The sequence below is a fragment of the Chanos chanos genome, chromosome 7, assembly GCF_902362185.1.
Source record: "Chanos chanos chromosome 7, fChaCha1.1, whole genome shotgun sequence".
NCBI classification, from domain to species: Eukaryota; Metazoa; Chordata; class Actinopteri; order Gonorynchiformes; family Chanidae; genus Chanos; species Chanos chanos.
Genome location: NC_044501.1, coordinates 29,174,224 through 29,190,932, shown reverse-complemented (window position 1 = coordinate 29,190,932; position 16,709 = coordinate 29,174,224). Strand labels below are relative to the sequence as shown.

Sequence of the window (16,709 nt, the reverse complement as noted above, 5' to 3'; positions counted from 1 at the left end):
ATACTTGATTAGGAATGCAGCGGGTGATTGAAAACGCAGCAGGGCCGAGATTGGACGATCAAGTTAACATTGATGGCCATGACAAATAGGCCCCACGTAATAATGACAGTTTGAAGAGGCTTGGAGCTACTGTTTTGTTATTGTTAATCACTTAGAGAGGACCTGTGATTATTTCATTTTCCATCCTCGAGAAACAAGCTCTCACATGAATCTCTCATAATCTACTACCTGTTGTATTAGTCTTGCGGACAGCACGCAGGCGATACTTAATTAAAAGCCACGTTGAACCTTCGGCGAAGTGTAATATCTGATGTAACGGATATCGTATTTGATTGGACTTGCCACTGACCGCCCGACGTCAAAGCCTGTCGCTTTGTGACATTTGTCTTTCCAAGTCGAGCACTATCTCCCAGACAGATCATAATGTTCGTTTACATATTGAACAGATCCCTCGCATGTTTACGGAGGATTAGCCCTCGGAAATGACATGCTCTTTAGATCAAGCCCCATTCAAACTTGCCCAGGTATTGTCAATGCGCTTAAGCTCTCATTGTGTTAGTAAGACTGACCTTTCGAGTCGAGCGCTGAAGTCTACAATAACAGTGTGATCCTCCAACACCCCTACACCCCACCGCACCCCCACGTCACCCCCCCCCCCACCCCCCCCGACTTTCTCCCTCCCTCAGGCCGTCCATTGCCTCGGTTAAGCCGCCTGATTGACTTTCCGTTAAGCAACTTGGGCGGGTTTTTTCGCCGCTCATTCACACACCTTAACCCGGCGAAGGTCACCGTTGAGAACGTGGATTAAAAAAGCCGATCACATCTTAAGTCATTTATAATGAGTTTAGGAGGGAGACGGTAAGCGCCCCCAATTTGTGGAAGTGCGGCCTGTCTGAATGAAGGTTAATTTCTTAAGAGCGAGGGATGTTTTAAAAGAATAAAGGAGGCCATGATGAAGGGGGATTCGTATTCAGTGGAAGGATTAAAGGATCGTTATCGGGTTTTTCCTTGAGAAGGTAGATTGGGGGATTTGAGCTTTGAGAGACATTGGAGAAACAGCCACTGCAGTGCTAAAATGGCCCGATAGAGGTTTGGTTTTGCCGACAACATTTTTCACGTCTTAGATGAACAAAGGGGGTTTGCAGAGAAAAAAAAAAATTAATACTGAATGCGTGATGAATGAGAGGACTACCGATGAGATTCAGAAACAAACTCAGTCGGAAGTTGTGAAATGACATTGTTTTTGGGTTATCTCTCATTAATTTCCAATATACGGTGATATTTTTTATTTAGAACTGTTCTCTATCTCATAACTGTCCTTGGTCTTGAGCTGTACTTGAGTCTTTATTAGAAATATAGATATATTTGTTTACAAAATCAGTGTCTGCATGTATTATTTATATATATATATAATATTGTATTAAATATGTTATTATATATGTGTGTCTATCTCTCCTCTCTCAGGATCTCACTGACTTTCAGCAACACCTCCCTGGGAATTTTGGCCAACCGCAGAGACCCCCACATCCCCAAGACGCCTGGAGAGGCCCCCCTCCCCCACACCAGGACAGGGAGCCTTTCTTCATGAATGGTAGGACCAGTTCCCCCCTCATTTTCCTCCTCACGGTTTATCTTTTACTTACATTGGCCAGGCCAATGGATAAAGGGGCTTTAACATTAATATAATTCTAAGTCAACGGTTCAGACATTTTTCAGTTCTCTTTCTCTGACTATATATGCTTGCCATGTACCAGCTGTTCATGGGTTAAATATACACTTACGTGATCATTACAGGTTTAAGCTTTGAGTATTATGAAAATCTAACTGTACTAAGCTTTGTCATATTTCTAAAACCATTTTCATGCTGTAAAGCTTGTGTGACACCTGAACGAAGTATGTGCAGGAATTAAGGCAACAGATCAACGGTCATGACCTCTCTCCCATCGCTATTGATATTTATTTAATTTTTTTTTTTTTTTTTTGTCATCTTTCTCTGCAGAACCACGCTTCCCTGGCCAGCACATATTTGATCAGCCAAACCCAGCCCCCCTCATGAATAATAATGCCCACCATCTTCCCGGGCAAGGCCCGATGCCCTTCCACCAGCAGGGGGGTCCAGCAGGCTTCGGGCCCCTGGGACCCGGGCCGGGACAGGGCCATGGGCCCCTGGCAGGGTTATTCCATAGAGATGCCCCCAGGCCGAATTTGCCTCCTCAGCACAGTGGTCCCCCGGGCCCTCAGGGGCCCCGGCACTTTATGGGCCCTCGGCAGCCCTTCCCCCCGCAACAGGGTCCAGGTTTCAGTCCCCAGCACATGCCTTTTGGGATGCAGGTACGCCAGAGAGTAAGTTCAGTTCACAGCATAAGCGTCTTTTGTTAGCCGCTGATTGGCATCTTGTGTGTTTGTTTGAGTGGCATGGAAAAAAAGGTGAATTACGGTTTGTTTTTGTTTGTTTGTTTGTTTGTTTGTTTGTTTGTTTGTTTATTTGATGTGCTGTTGCGAAGGATTTAATAGATATAACAGATGTAAATGCCTATGAAACATTTTCTGCCCAAGAAATGTCAGACTGAGATGGGAAGAGTTTGTTTGTTTGTTTGTTTGGTGTTTTTTTTTTAGGTAAGACTGAGACATCATGTCAGTGGATTGATGAATTCCTTTACTTAAAAGGCCTAAGCCCATTTTCCACTGTAAACCAATGAGGCATCCATCAGTCGTCAGTCAAAACCAGCCAGATGGCGTAAAGTGTTTATTCTGTACCACAGACAAATGATGTCTGAGAATTCAGTCCTCTCCCCCTGTTTTAGCATGAGCTGCAGACAAGACTGCCCTCTAGTGGTCGTTATAGTTTGGGTTTTTTTTGGTGATGTGAGGACAGAGGTTAGACAGGGTTAGTCACTAAAATTTACAGTTCTTGCAGTTGTTATTGCAAAAGGGGGAAAAAAAAGTCTATTTACCAAAAATCCACTCATCGTGACGTCTCCTGCATTGAAAGGCGTTGTGGTCTAATTTGTTTTCAGGGCTTAATGCCGCCACATTCACAGCCCCAACACAACGATCCTCCTCTATCCCATCAGCCTTTGCTCCAGCTGCAGCAGCAGCAGCATCATCGACAGGACCTCCCGCCGCAGGGCCATCCACACGGGCCCCATCACCAACAGCCGCACCAACATCACCCCGGAGACCAACACCCCATCTCGCACCTCCCCCAGCCTCCCTTTCGTCAGCCAATGCACAGTGGCCCCAGACAGATGCAACCCCGCCCACATCTCCCTCCGCAGCGCAGCAGCCCCATGAGACCCAGGATGGTGAGCCAATCAAACGCTGAGAATTTTGCATCCGTCGTCGTGATGTGCTATTTATGCAAATTAGTAGAAATCAACTCGTGATTTGTTTATGGTGTCATAAATTGTGAAGTGGGGTTGTAATTATTATTTGTACTATGGAAATGAGGCTTATTGTATGTGTGGGGTGTAGAGGGAAGGATATTTACAGTTACATCTGAACTATCCCTAAATGGGGGGAAAAAGACCCAGCAAAAAAGAGTTATACTCTGTTTAAGTTGTGCACAGAGTCTGAATAATCTTTACCTGAATTTTGTTTTTCCCTCTCAATGGCAGAATTCTCCCCCAACTCCCCAGCAGATTCAGAGCACAACCCAACGCAACAGCAATCTCCGTGAGCTCCCTATTGCCACTGGCAACCATAACATGACCAGTCCTCGCATGCCAATGTCGGGAGGGCAAGTTATGCCCATGAACAGGACACCGCAAGGGGTCAGACCGGGGCAGAACGTCCGGCCTGTGCCCGGTGGGAGGGGAACGCCAGCAGGACGGGGACAGGGCGGTGCCAGAACCCCTTCGGAGCCGGGCGGGCAAAAAGTGAAGAAAGAGACCCAGCCGCCACCCACTCAGCCGTCTGCTCCTCAGCCCAGCTCCACTGCTCAGGTACCCAGTCAGTCTCAGAGCGGCCAACGGTTAGGCAGCCTTACATTACCACACAGGAATCATGGCCTGCTGCAACAGATCATCAGGTCGACCAAAGCTTTGCACTTCGGCCAAAAATAACTCGACCAAACATTGAACTTAGGGCAACAGACAGCTCCGTAATGGCTATATGCTGTTTACTCTGGCTGTCTTGGAAGTCGTTTTGGGGGAAAAAAAATCCTGCTAAATCAACAAATGCAGTGTAATGATAACTCAACAGTGTTAGTAACATGTTTGCTTCCACAGTCTGACACTGCCTCCTAAGGTAGCAGAGCTGGGAAACTTCCATAACCATCCAGATACATTGTCTTGGATTAAAGTAGGAACCTGCGGGCAGTGTGCAGACAACTCATTTGGCGTTGCTCTGTGTAGGAGACAGCGGTTCTTAATTCTCGTCTGTGGTCTAGCGTTAGGTGCTGTCGGGTCAATGTGTTGACCTGACTGAGTGCATGTAAACTATCCGTTATTAGCTCACAAACGAGTTAGCGCTGCATCTCACGCCGTCTCCTCCCGGCAAAATCAATATCTCTGATTGGAAACCACAGAGGGACTCTCTCGTCGTGCGGCACGACCAGGGAACATGTTCCCCCTTGGCAAATGGCCCCAGACTGTAACATAACACAGCTTTAAAAAAGCTATTTCTGTTGTTGGACTACAGTTGATTGGCACCAGGTTAAGCCTGGATAGTGCCCACAAACTTGGCTTGAGAAGTCCTGATGAAATTAAGTGTTTTGTTTTCTCTCTCTCTCTCTCTCTCTCTCTCTCTCTCGCTTTGGAAATGCATCTCTTATTTATCATGGAATGGACTGTATACCTAGCATGTGTGGAACATGTTTTCACAGGTCAGCCACACAAATGTAGGGGTCCTGTACAACTGTACATGTATTGATAGAGCATATGTAAAAAAGTAGTCATCCATTAAACAGATGAGAAATTTCGCCGGCCAATGCAAAATATATTGGAAACATAACATGTATTTCAGATAGTATGATTTCAGAGTTATGAAACTTAGATGGTTGGTTCTGATCTGAATGATTCTTTTTCTTTGTGCGTGGGTAAGGATCTGGAGGAGGACGAGGAGACGCGTCAGTACCGGCTGAAGATCGAGGAGCAGAAGAAGCTGCGTGAGGAGATCCTGAAGAGGAAGGAGCTGCGGAGACAGATGCAGGCGGGCGTCCGTAAGAAGGAGCTGTTGGAACGCATCAGCGGCCAAGGCCAAACGTCCACGCAGTCCCCGCAACAGCAGTCACCCCAGGTCCCCACGCCCGTGCCCGCCCCGCTCACCCCGCCGCAAGTCCCCGTGTCCCCTCCCAATGGTGCTCCCCAGACCCTCACCACCCCACGCCAAAACGTGAAGACCCGTCTGCAGCTGAACAAAGTCCAGCCTCAGGCTACGGGCAGGTCTGGACCTCTACAACAGGGCACGGGATCCGACGCCCCCAGTCGGCCTGGCCAGTGGCAACAGCAACAGCCGAATCAGGCGCAGAACCAGCCACAGAGGAGGAGCACAGCCCAACAGAACCAGAGACAGGGGGCCCAGTCCCTGAACCCCAAGGCTGGGGGAGGAGACGTTGCCATGCAGGATGCCCCAATGGAAGGCCAGGGGCCAGGCCAGCCCCAGACTTCAGCGCCTAAACCTGGAGGAAAGAGGACGGTGATGCAGCGTGCAAACAGCTTGGGGTCTCCACAGATCCCACAGAAAATCCGGGTGGTGAAACTTCTTGGAGGGGTGAGAAGATACTTTTGAGTTTGTGTGTGTGTTCTTCCACTTCTGTTTCTGCATGGAATCAAACACTTTTTTTCGTCTTTGATATTGTTCAGAGTTTGTGTGCTAGAGTTTCTGTTGTATTTCTGTCCGGTGGTTACGCCACTGTGACATGACTGTCATCTGAACCTCCACATAAAAGTCAAAGCATCCACTCCACGACAAGACATTTTCCAATTATTCTTAAAAGTCATCGATCTTACATTTTTTCTCTCTTCCTAAGTTTTGAGATTTAAGGCTGTTTGGAGTGTCTAGAAACTGAAGGTGTCTCTCTCTTTGACTGAATTGATCTATAAAGTACCTCCGTTCTTCCCTTAAATGACAGAACACTTTTACCTTTAAAACACATAAATGGCAGTGACCTCCTGAGTGACTGTATTGAGCCATTTGGCATTTACTGTTAGATTAAATGACAACATACCCCTGTGTTTTAAAGGTTTGTTTCTTCTTTAAGTCAGGTTGGTATTCCGTGAGTGAGAACTGATGGAAGTTACAAGTGTGAGGCATTGGGGAGAAGACAGATTCAAGTTTCAAAGGAGTATTTAAGGAATTTGACAGGGAATTACATCTGTTCTAATAGCTGTTTTGGCTGGGGAAATTTAAAAAAAAAAAAAAAGAGGGCACAAGGCTGATTTTTGGTAGGTGTCTGCCTGTTCGGTGGTGGTTATAGTACTGAATGGGCTGAAGATTTCTCTTCCTTTCCCCGAGGCTGTGGAGAATTCCTCAGTTGTGCCTGGATCTCAGCCGATGAAGATAACCAAGTGTCAGCAGAGCTAATATAGAAAGCTGCTCTCTGATATCTGAAGTGGGTCTGACAGAGGAAGGGGGGGGGGGGGGGGGGGGGGGGGTGGAAGGAGGGAAAGAAAGAGAGCAGTGCAGGAAAGAATGTGGCTGAGCTGAAAAGCAGGTCTTTTAGGATGCTACCCGGAGACATTCTTCCTGCTGTCATCCTCTGCAGCCTGACAATGTTATCTTTCTTTCTCCCCATCTCTCTCTCTCTCTTTTTTTTTTTTTTTTTTTTTTAAATCTCCCTCTGGCTTACCCCCTCTTTCTTTTCCTCTCCCATTCTCTCTCTATCCATCGGCTCATCATTGAGCTGTGTAAAAAATAGGTGTCAATCCAAAGGACAAGTGCAATTAATCTTTCTCCCCCCTCAAAACACGCAGATATCGGTGTAATAGTACCTGTGAAAGAAAGAGAGAGAGAGAGATGGCAGTTTTGGGGGGGGGGGGATTTGGAGTTTTTTGCTGCTTAGCAGTGGTGCAGATAAGAGCAAATTAAATTTTCATCAGGAATAATACAAAGCCGACACCTTACACAAAAGCAGCTCGAGGAGAGGCGTGTGGGGGGAGGGGTCAGGGACGGGCAGGGTCTGTGTGTGTGTGTGTGTGTGTACTGAGTGTTGTCATGGCAGCATAATGCAGCTTAACATCTGATAGGTGTAATCAAGAGGTCCTGATTTCTATAGAGTGAGAGATTAATCCATTTGCTTTCAACGGGAGACAGGCAGGAGAGAGATAGCATGTACTCTTTCTTGAAGAGAAAGAGGGATGTAGAGGAAAGGAGAAAAGGGTGGCGGCGGCCGGTTTTCAGTCAAGAATTGAGTGTTTAAATGGGTTTGAGGTTGTCAAGTCTGCTGGAAGACCTAAGACTTTTTCCTCCATAACCTAATTTTACACAGGATCCGTGTAGTCTTAAGCTCACTAGCGGCTGTGTATCTGTGATGTCTACAGCTCCTTCTCACTGCTTGTACCAATCAGAAGGATTTTAACCAAATGGGTTGTCCTGGTTTAAACAAAGAGTGTGTCACATCTGAATGTGTCTTCAGTCTGTCTGTGTCCCCGTCTCTCTCTTTATGCTTGTCTGTCTTCATTCGTTTCAGCATGTCATACAGAATTTGTATCCGTGTGTGTGTGTGTGTGTGTGTGTAACGGGTTTGCTATGTGTTCTCCAGGGAGATGGGGGTCCCAACTCCAGCACCCCACCACAACAGCAGCAACAACAACAGCAGCAGCAGCAGCAGATTGGTCGCCCAGCCCCCCAGCAGAGACTTGGCCCCATCAGGAAGGTTACCATGGGGACAGGCAGCATGCAACCACCTCAGCAGCAGAAACAGGGGCACAATCTCCAGCAGCAGCAACAGGGAGGACGAGGAATGGCCAACCAGTCTAACAGGGTACAGGATACCGCCAAAGACAAAATATATGCACCCTCACACAAACCATGCGGCTTTTCACTAACATACATACATTCAAATGCAGAGAGCTTTATTTTTTTGTCGGCGAATTACAAACTGTCCGGCAGGGAACAAGACTTGCGCTTACCCACACACCACATGCACACACCACCTGCCAATGCAATACACAGTTCCAAACAGAACAATGCTCTGCTCATAGTACAATGCTAAAACTACTCTCATGAAGTGATTGACAAAACTATTGGTCCCACAGGTAAAAAAAAAAAAAATCATACACTATTTATAATATTCATTTATAATAATATAAACAATATAATATTTATAATTAATATAACAATAAAAATAATATAATCACTATATTCCACATGCATTATGTTTTGTCATTACATATTAATGTGGTTATATTTACATAAACGTATTGTGTCACTTTTTGGAAAATGCAACTAGGTCTGCAAAGTGCCTGCTACCGAAAAGAGCAGAAAGTATTACTTTCGAAAAGATTATTTCAGAAAAGATTACTTCTCCATGTTTGCAATTACTGTGTGACTGTTAAAAAAAGTCTAGTACCTGCAGTACAGTGTGATTGGAGTGAAGTAGGGATGCACGATGATATCAGCACACCGTCGGTATCAGCCGATAAAGACTTTAGCGGTTAATTATCGGTATTGGCAGATATGAACATTTCTGCCCATGTGCCTGGCCAATAAGGTGACGCGTTAACTATGTGCACACGATGACACTAAATGTTTATTATGAGACTAAATGACACACGACGACACTAAATGTTTATTATGAGCGCCAGCAACAAGCTTCAACATGTAAGCTGTGTGGAAGTAGTTTGAAGTATCTGAAACAGATTTAAAAAAAAATGCTATTTGTAAAGCAGCAGTGATGTGAGGAGGGGTAAAACCACCCTCCTTTAGTTCTAGTAAAGGAGAGACTTGGTGTTCACTACAATGAAATAAAAAAAAGATGTGTATGTACCAGCCGGTCGTCATTCAAAGAAATAAAAAAAAAAAAAAACGTGTACACAGTATGTCATTTTCGGCATCATCAGTTGGCCAAAATGAGTTTGAAAATATCTGCATATCGAATATCAGCAAAAACCCAATATTGTGCATCCCTAGAACGAAGGGAAAAAAAAATCTCTATTCCATTTGTGAGGTTGTAGTAGGGCGAATTTTCCCCAGAGTCAAGAGGAAAAATGACAGACAGTCCTCCACCTCGTGTGAGTGGTGGGTAGTCCCGTTTCCCTCTCGGTGAGGCGCCGCCGCTCTCCCAGGGGCTCAGTGGGAGCAAGCAGCTCCGGTAATGATGTAGGACAGAGTGCCAGATGTTGTAACGTTGACAGACTCAGGGCAGGAGAGACGGGACTGCCGCCGTGGGTTTTCCCCCTGGCCTTTCACACGTGCCGCTGTCAACCGCACACCTCAAACCTCTGAGGATGTGTGCAGCGAGTCTGAACCAGAGTCACACAGTCACTTGTCACATACACACACACACTCTCAAATATTCCTCGTCTGGGTACGTCACACTTGCTCAGACTGCTCTGAGAAGTATGTTCACGTGCACACACACTTTCTCTATGCATTGGCTGCCTGGGGACCCGACGCTAGCAACCATAGTGATAAGTAATTTAACATTAGTTTCTTGGCACACAGTTGGTGCCAGCCAGACTTTCCCAGTTCGTTGTCATTTGTTTAGATGGTGATGGGGTTTGATTGGATAGAAGTTTCCAGAGTTGCGTTGAAATGTAGGCAGTTTTGATGTATCTGATTTCTTGCAGATGCCTGTCTCTGCACAGCAGTGCATTCCCAAGTTAGTTAGGTTGCTCTTTCTTTCACCACCAGTACAAAAAAACAGCTGTTTGTTGTATGTTGATAGATTGTTGAATCGAAGTCATAACGCTGGTAGGAGTCTGTGTCAAACACTTTTCACTAACTCACGCGCTCTTTCTGGTCCCTCAGGTGGTGGTCCCAGTCCGAGGCCGTGGACGGGGGGGTCAGATGGGTCGCGGGGGGAGAATGATGCAGCCCAGACAGAACGCCCGATCAGTGGACTCTCAGCCCAGCACCGTCTCCATCGAGGGCCTGTCCTCCTCCACCACAGAGAAACAGCTCGTGAACCTGCTCAACTCCATTGGACCCATTCAGGTAGAGCTGCACCCTCAATATTCAGTAGTGACGTTACTGCAGTCATGCTTTGTTTACTGTGTGTCACTGAGTTTCCTCTACATCTTTTATGACCAGTTGTCCTCTTTGTGTACCGTTGATTGACCTGTACTGGCGACTGTCCCGTCAATCATACCATATGCTTCTCTGGTTAAACCATTCATTTCTCCTCCATGCATACCAACAGATTCCTTTCTTTCACTTTCTTGTTCCACTTAGTCATACTGCCTGTCTGAAGTGCTTGACTAGCGCCATCTGGCTGCAGAATACAGTAATACAGTCCCTCTTTCCTCTCATCTCACGCTTGCATGGTTTTGTTTTTTTCATCACTATAATGAGGATTACAATCAGCAAAGAGCCATTAAATGAAGGCTCAGAGTAGCAAGTCTTTCTTCTGTCCTGCTGCTCTATATGTGCGGCGACCAAGAGAAACCATACACGTGGTGAAATTCGGCCCTTTTCAAGCTATTTAGACTTCTGAAATCTTTGAATCGTTCTGAACAGTATTTACCATGAAGCTTTTCAGACATCGACATCATGACTCAAGTCCTCATCACCCAAAAAGGAGAAAGCGTGACAACCGTCTGTGAGGATTCAGTGTGTTCTCTTTTACTTTGTCTCATGCTCGTACATAGCAGGGACACCGCTGGGCCTACTGTCAGTTTCACACACTGAACCAGTTCTCTGTTGACTACATTTGTGGTTTGGACAGTTAATTGGTCTGATCTGAGGGATGGCCTAACAACTGCCCTCCTCATAGATGTACTTCAGAGAAAGAGCAATCGTCGGCAGAAGATACAGAAACATTGAGATGTTTTCACGCTTGATACCAGGTTAAGAGGAAGGTTCTTCTCTGGTCCAACAGGCAAAAAAAAAGAAACTTTTTTTAAAAACTCTGGTTCCTCCCACGTTGGAATGGAATGCCATGGCATGATCCGAAAGGCAATCTGTGAGCGTAAGGACTAGCGTATACCTCGGAAGTCAACCATCATTTTCGGTTTACAAGTGTCTCCATAGAAACGTAGAGTGCATGGGGACTCAAGCTGTTTCCCAAGATTCACCTGTGTCTGTGCTGTGCTCTCGAGTGCAACGCCAGGAAGAGCATTGTGTGGATGCCTGCAGAGTCAGATTTGGCTCTTTCCAGTGTAACCACCAGATGGATCAAGTGTTGAGACTTGAACTTCTGAATTAAAATAAATCGCTTAATATTATAACTTAACTGAAAATAAATAACAAAAGAGTTTTTAGGTACTTCGGGCATTAAACGATCAGGTCGTTTTTGCTATTTTTGGCGTAAAAGCAATTGCTGGTCTGTTTTTTGCTGGGGTTGAATTTTAGTGACGTCTGGATGGTTTTCTTGGGCCTCCACACGTGTTGAACTGGACAGCATCATTTTCTCCCCGGATGTGGGCACTTTGTACTCGCTTCTGTCTGAAACTCGCTATACAACCGATTGCCATGTTACGGTTTTTGTTTCTCGCTCAGTTGGATCAAACGTAGCCAAGTCAGGATTCAGAGAATGGCTTCACAACTCCCGAGGAGCTCTAATATCTCTCATTGTCCTTTTTTCTCCCTCCTTTTCTAAAGATGTTTAAAATGTTGCCACAGCAGAGGAAGGCCGTTGCCAAGTTTGTGAATCCCCAGCATGCCTTGAGTTTCCAGAATAGTTTCCACAGGTAAGCCATGCCATTTCCCATTTTTTTCCCCAGATATGAAGTTTGCCCGCTTTTCACACTCTAAAGCTTTTTAACGATTCGATCTGAGAAGGGTCAGTTTATCCTTTAAGATTAGGACACACCTCTGTGCCAGCTCACTGCATCGGTGTCTGATAGTGCGATGGACCATACCTTAGCAAAGATGAGACCAAAATCTTAGACAGGTCCCGGTCCGTGCGGCTGTCGATTGGACTCTGCTCGTTCTAGTATTTTACACTCTGTATATAGGGAAATGGCCCTTGCCACTGTGATGTTATACTTAGGTAGTCATTTTTCATTATTATCTGCATTTAACCTGTGGAAGACATCAGTTTCCCTGAAGTCCTATTAGTTCTTAAAGAAAATGTGGTGATGTTTTCCTGACATTCCTGTGTTGTGCATTTTGATATTGAATGCTTTAGGCTTTCCCTATGAAAACAGGTGCAGTTTTATCGTAGTCTCTGCATGAATGAGACTCTCACATGAACCATGCTCTTCTGCTCACGTAGGCATATGATAGACTTGTCCCATATTGACGTCTCCATTATTGACGGCTGAGGAGCTCCAAATGTTGTCAATCAGCATTGAGAGAGAGAGACAAAAAGCAGGGGCGAGCACGTTTAACAATGATGTCCACTCACTCAAGATGTCCACACCCTGCTGCACTGGGACAAAAAGAGTCCAAACTGCACACCACCAGACCCGAGGAACAAAATGAACAACAGCCGCCACAAACCGCAAAAAATACTCCGACCAACCAGCACGAACAGAGCTGGGAAGTCGAGAGCGTCTTCCCACATGGCAGATTTATCTGTCTGTGGTCGTAGGCATTACAGTTGTAGCGCTGCTGTTGAGCGAACATTGTGACTCTAACGGAAACTTCTAGACTGTGTAGAAAAGGAACAGTTAAAGGAGGAAAGAAAGCGAGGGAATAGTTACAGCATGCATTTAGAGACATTGGATAATGGTTGCTCCCACGACGTTGCTCCCAGCCACTGTTGGGGAGACTGATTAATACAGAAAATACCTCTGAGAGCTTTCTGTTGGTCCGTATGAATACCGTATGTTGTAGGTGTAGGAGGTGGTCATCTGTGAGTCGTTTTGTTCATGTTGACAGTGCCTTTTGCCACTAGAGGGCAGTCTTTGATAGTAAATGTCTTGTCATCGATCCCTAAGTCTGGATTTCTCTGGTTTTTTTATTCAAGTCAGCAGCGATTTTTTTCTTTCCTTGCTGAACAGCACTGCCTGGTGGACAGTTTGCAAACTGTGGTTCGTAATTGGTCGTATACAACATTTTTATATGATCTGATTTGTCCATATTTTCCTCTGGCTTATGTTTGGGTGCGCTTGACAGTAGGGCAGTTTTGTAGCTCATTTAAAAAAAAAATTGGATTTTCCATCCCATAAAAGGGCCAATCCCAGCCAAAGGTTTTGTGTGCGGATAGTATTGTACTTCTGTGAATTTGGTTTAAATATGATGTTGGATAGTTGAAATGTGAAACATACCATTCAAGCAGTTTGAAACAAATTGGATTCTAAATTTAACCTCTTTGTCATACAGAGCTAAAATTAAACAGTTCAATTAAACAATGCCATTACTTTTTTTTTAATAAGTGTATATGTTTCGACAGTATTTGAGAATGAGTGAATAGTATAGTATACCTCTTTGCGTTGTACTTCTGATTCCATAAGTGACAAAGGCAGTGTATGTTGTTGTCGATGTCAGTTCTCCTGGTTAAATTCTAATGTCTGGCCTGCATGTTGACTTAGAGAAGATGGGTAAGAGCTGTCACAAAAAGGAATTATAGGGACTTCCCCTGAATAACTGTTTTATCTAATACCGTAAAAAAAAAAAATTACAAAATGAACCCTTTTACATCATTTTAATTTTAATTTCAGACACGTTGGTGGGACATTTAGCTGAAGAGTTATTTTTAATAGAGTTAGAACGTGGACAGTGTTTATCTTCGAGCAGAATGAAAAATAATGAACACCAACTTTCCGTTTTGGTCTCCTAAGATGTTCATTCCCCCGCATTAAACGTAGACACAATGGATAAAACATAGCCTGTGTGATGCTAGCATTTGGGAATGGAAACAAATGGGCATTTTCAGTCTTCAGCCATTGATGACACTGTGTTATTATGGATAAAAGGAGGGGGAATGCGGCAGCTCTTAAGGACAAAGGCAGGCGGCTGTATGGATGTGGTGTTTGGTTGGTTGAGCCTCATCATTTGCTTTGGCATTTGAATGTTCTTGTGTCTCTGAGTGTTCCTTAACGATGTGTTTAGCAGCAGTGGATAAGGGACTCATCTTTGAGCGTTTTGAAAAAAAGGTCGGATGTCTGCGCATTGCGTCGTGTTTGTTAGGTTTTTCTTTTTTTCTTTTCTTTTTTTTCTTTTCTTTTTTTGGACTGGCTACGCAGTACTTGCTCCACTAGGAATAGCTTACAGTAGCTCCCCGTCAGTGTGACATACTGTTTTTGTTGCACTTTTATGGAGAACTTTACAGAAAAAGTTCAGTATATAGCACTCATTTCCCTTACTTTTCTAATTAGGTTTGATCTCTATTAATTCTTCTAAAGATTTAATGTTTTCTCTGTACCAAATTCAAACCCTAAGATCTCCTGAATCCTTTGTGACGTTCAAATGTCAAGATGAAATTGCAGCCCATGTTTACACTGTTATTCACAAAGCTATGAACATTCTGGCAGTTAATGTAGAGGTAATTAACAGCCTGTCTAGAAAGTCTGTTTACTGAGTCAGTAATAAAACAAACACTAACTTTTTTTTATGAGTACCACAGAACAGGATTATCAGCAATAGTAGTACCTTACAACCCGAGTACAAGTGAAACCCTAAATATGTGACAGTTTTTGGTTGTTTTTTTTTTAGATTGAAAGCTCTAATGCAGAAGTTTTTTTTTTTTGTGGGGGCAACCATTATCAATGTGTAATGATCATGTACATAATTAAATAGTACACTATTCACCAGTTATGTTCGTCACAGTTCGGAACGTGTCATTTTCCTATGTATGTTTGAGTAACATTTCAGGAGTATGTTCTGGTTTGTTCTTGGAAATGTTTGTTTGATTTTGTTTTTGTTTTTGTTTTTTATATTTAAAACTGATAGCTTTACACTGATCATTTTACAACCGCTTGAACTGGTAGTGGAAAACCTCAGGCCGTTGGTCTTTAACTATTATTTGAAGACATTTTTAAAAAAGAAAAAAGAACAAAAAAAAAATAAAAGATGGCTATGTATATACCATGTAACTTTGGGTATGTGATGCCGATTTGACTTTCCCAGCCAGCTCTCTGTGTGTGTGATGTCATTGTGTTTTGTGGTTCAAAACTACTATTATATAAGGGTCCAGTAAGTGCTTTTTTTCCATTTTGATTTGACTTTTTTACTTAACACCATTTAACCGTGATATTGTCATTTTCCCCTCCTCCAAATCCCTACCCCAATAAGTGTTTCCTTTTGTGTGTCTATGCTACATGTATGTATTGATGTGTATTTGAATTTTACAGCCAAAACTAATTGTTTTTGCTGTTAAAACTAAGAGCACTTTACCAAGGGTTTAAAGAAGTAGGTCATGTTACACGAGTAGCGGTGATTGATTAATGCTGCCTGGATGTATGATACTGACACTCTATTAGCCTAAAAATGTGCATTCACCAAACCTTTCACCATTTTGAACATGTAGTGAGTAATACTATAAGCTGTTGTGGAGCTGCTCTCCGATCTCCTGTTAGCATTATTAATTCCATGGTAGCATCACCGATAAATCGGTGAGTGTAGTCTTTCAGTACTTCAGTTATATTGAAGGACTGTGCCTTTGGGTTACTTTGACTGTGATCCATAAGCCTGTAATATTGTTCAGGTTTTCACTGTTGTAGCATAAGTTAGTTTAGTGGGTCAGATGATAAATTATTATGATTTTGTAGGCTGCTGCTAGTCACTCAAAGTATACCTCTTCCATGTTGAGTGTTCCTTAAACATTTGGCATGGCCTTTTGCATAAATAATGTACTTGTTTTCTTTAATGTTTCCGTTTTTATGTTTGTTTTTAGTTTCTTTTCTTTTTTTTTTTATCTAATCAAACGGGTTCTTGGCTTTTTTGGGGGGCTGAACATTTTGTACTTTAAATTTTACATTTGTGAATCCCGTGGATTTGAGAAGTAACAGCTGTGCTGTTCTGTGTTTTAGGATGCAAGTTTTTATGGAGTTATAAGACTTTGTCTTATATGAGGAAAAAACCCCAGGTTCATATTGAACCTAACAGTATGTTGACATTGCGTCACTTTTAACCAGTCACTCCAAATATTATAGATAGGAAGTTGAAGTTTTTAAAGTTCTAAGCTGATGTCTGTATGACGTAACATTGTTGACTTGTTAAATGCATCAGATACGTTCTGGCTTAACTCCGTTATTCTAACTGAATTGCCGTGAAAACAGGGTTCCAAAATAGTCAGTTAGCACTGTGTTTACAAACTAAGACTTGTCTTACTTGCTCAACCATTTCACTGCCCTTTGCATTGGTGGTAATATGGTGCCAACAGGAAACTGTCAAACCAGCAACTTGCTACAAATATGATGTTTACTTAATAAGGGTAACTTCATTGGTATAATGCTAATGTTAGTTTAGGCTTTGACCGAAAGGGAATGAGCTTTTATAATGCTGTGTTTTTTACTAGATTCTTTTCCTGTTATAGGAGTAGCACCTGTTTTTGGTCACACTCTGGATTACCGCTGCATTAAACTCATCTCTCTTTCTTTCTTTCAGGACAGGGACTCCAGACACACATCTGAGGGTTCATTTTTAAAGCAACTCCACAATGGCTAGTTTACCACGTGGTAGTTTTACATGGAATACTTAGACACTGCTTTACACGGATT

At 43.6% G+C, this 16,709-nt stretch overlaps 1 protein-coding gene across 5 annotated transcripts in view; it reads left to right on the top strand.

Moving 5' to 3' along the window:
* Nucleotides 1-15,867, top strand: part of rbm33a (RNA binding motif protein 33a) — a 28,299-nt gene extending 12,432 nt beyond the window's left edge. For 2 of the 5 annotated variants that reach the window (XM_030779647.1, XM_030779646.1), the window contains exons 11-19: nt 1,465-1,591; nt 2,000-2,343; nt 3,018-3,305; nt 3,618-3,944; nt 5,044-5,712; nt 7,703-7,924; nt 9,913-10,098; nt 11,704-11,792; nt 12,320-15,867. In XM_030779647.1, the coding sequence (XP_030635507.1) occupies nt 1,465-1,591; nt 2,000-2,343; nt 3,018-3,305; nt 3,618-3,944; nt 5,044-5,712; nt 7,703-7,924; nt 9,913-10,098; nt 11,704-11,792; nt 12,320-12,368 (2,301 nt within the window). In that variant the 3' untranslated portion in view covers nt 12,369-15,867. The remainder of the gene's footprint in view (nt 1-1,464; nt 1,592-1,999; nt 2,344-3,017; nt 3,306-3,617; nt 3,945-5,043; nt 5,713-7,702; nt 7,925-9,912; nt 10,099-11,703; nt 11,793-12,319) is intronic. The other 3 variants (XM_030779650.1, XM_030779648.1, XM_030779649.1) reach the window with 3 other exon arrangements.
* The last annotated feature ends 842 nt before the right edge of the window (nt 15,868-16,709 follow it).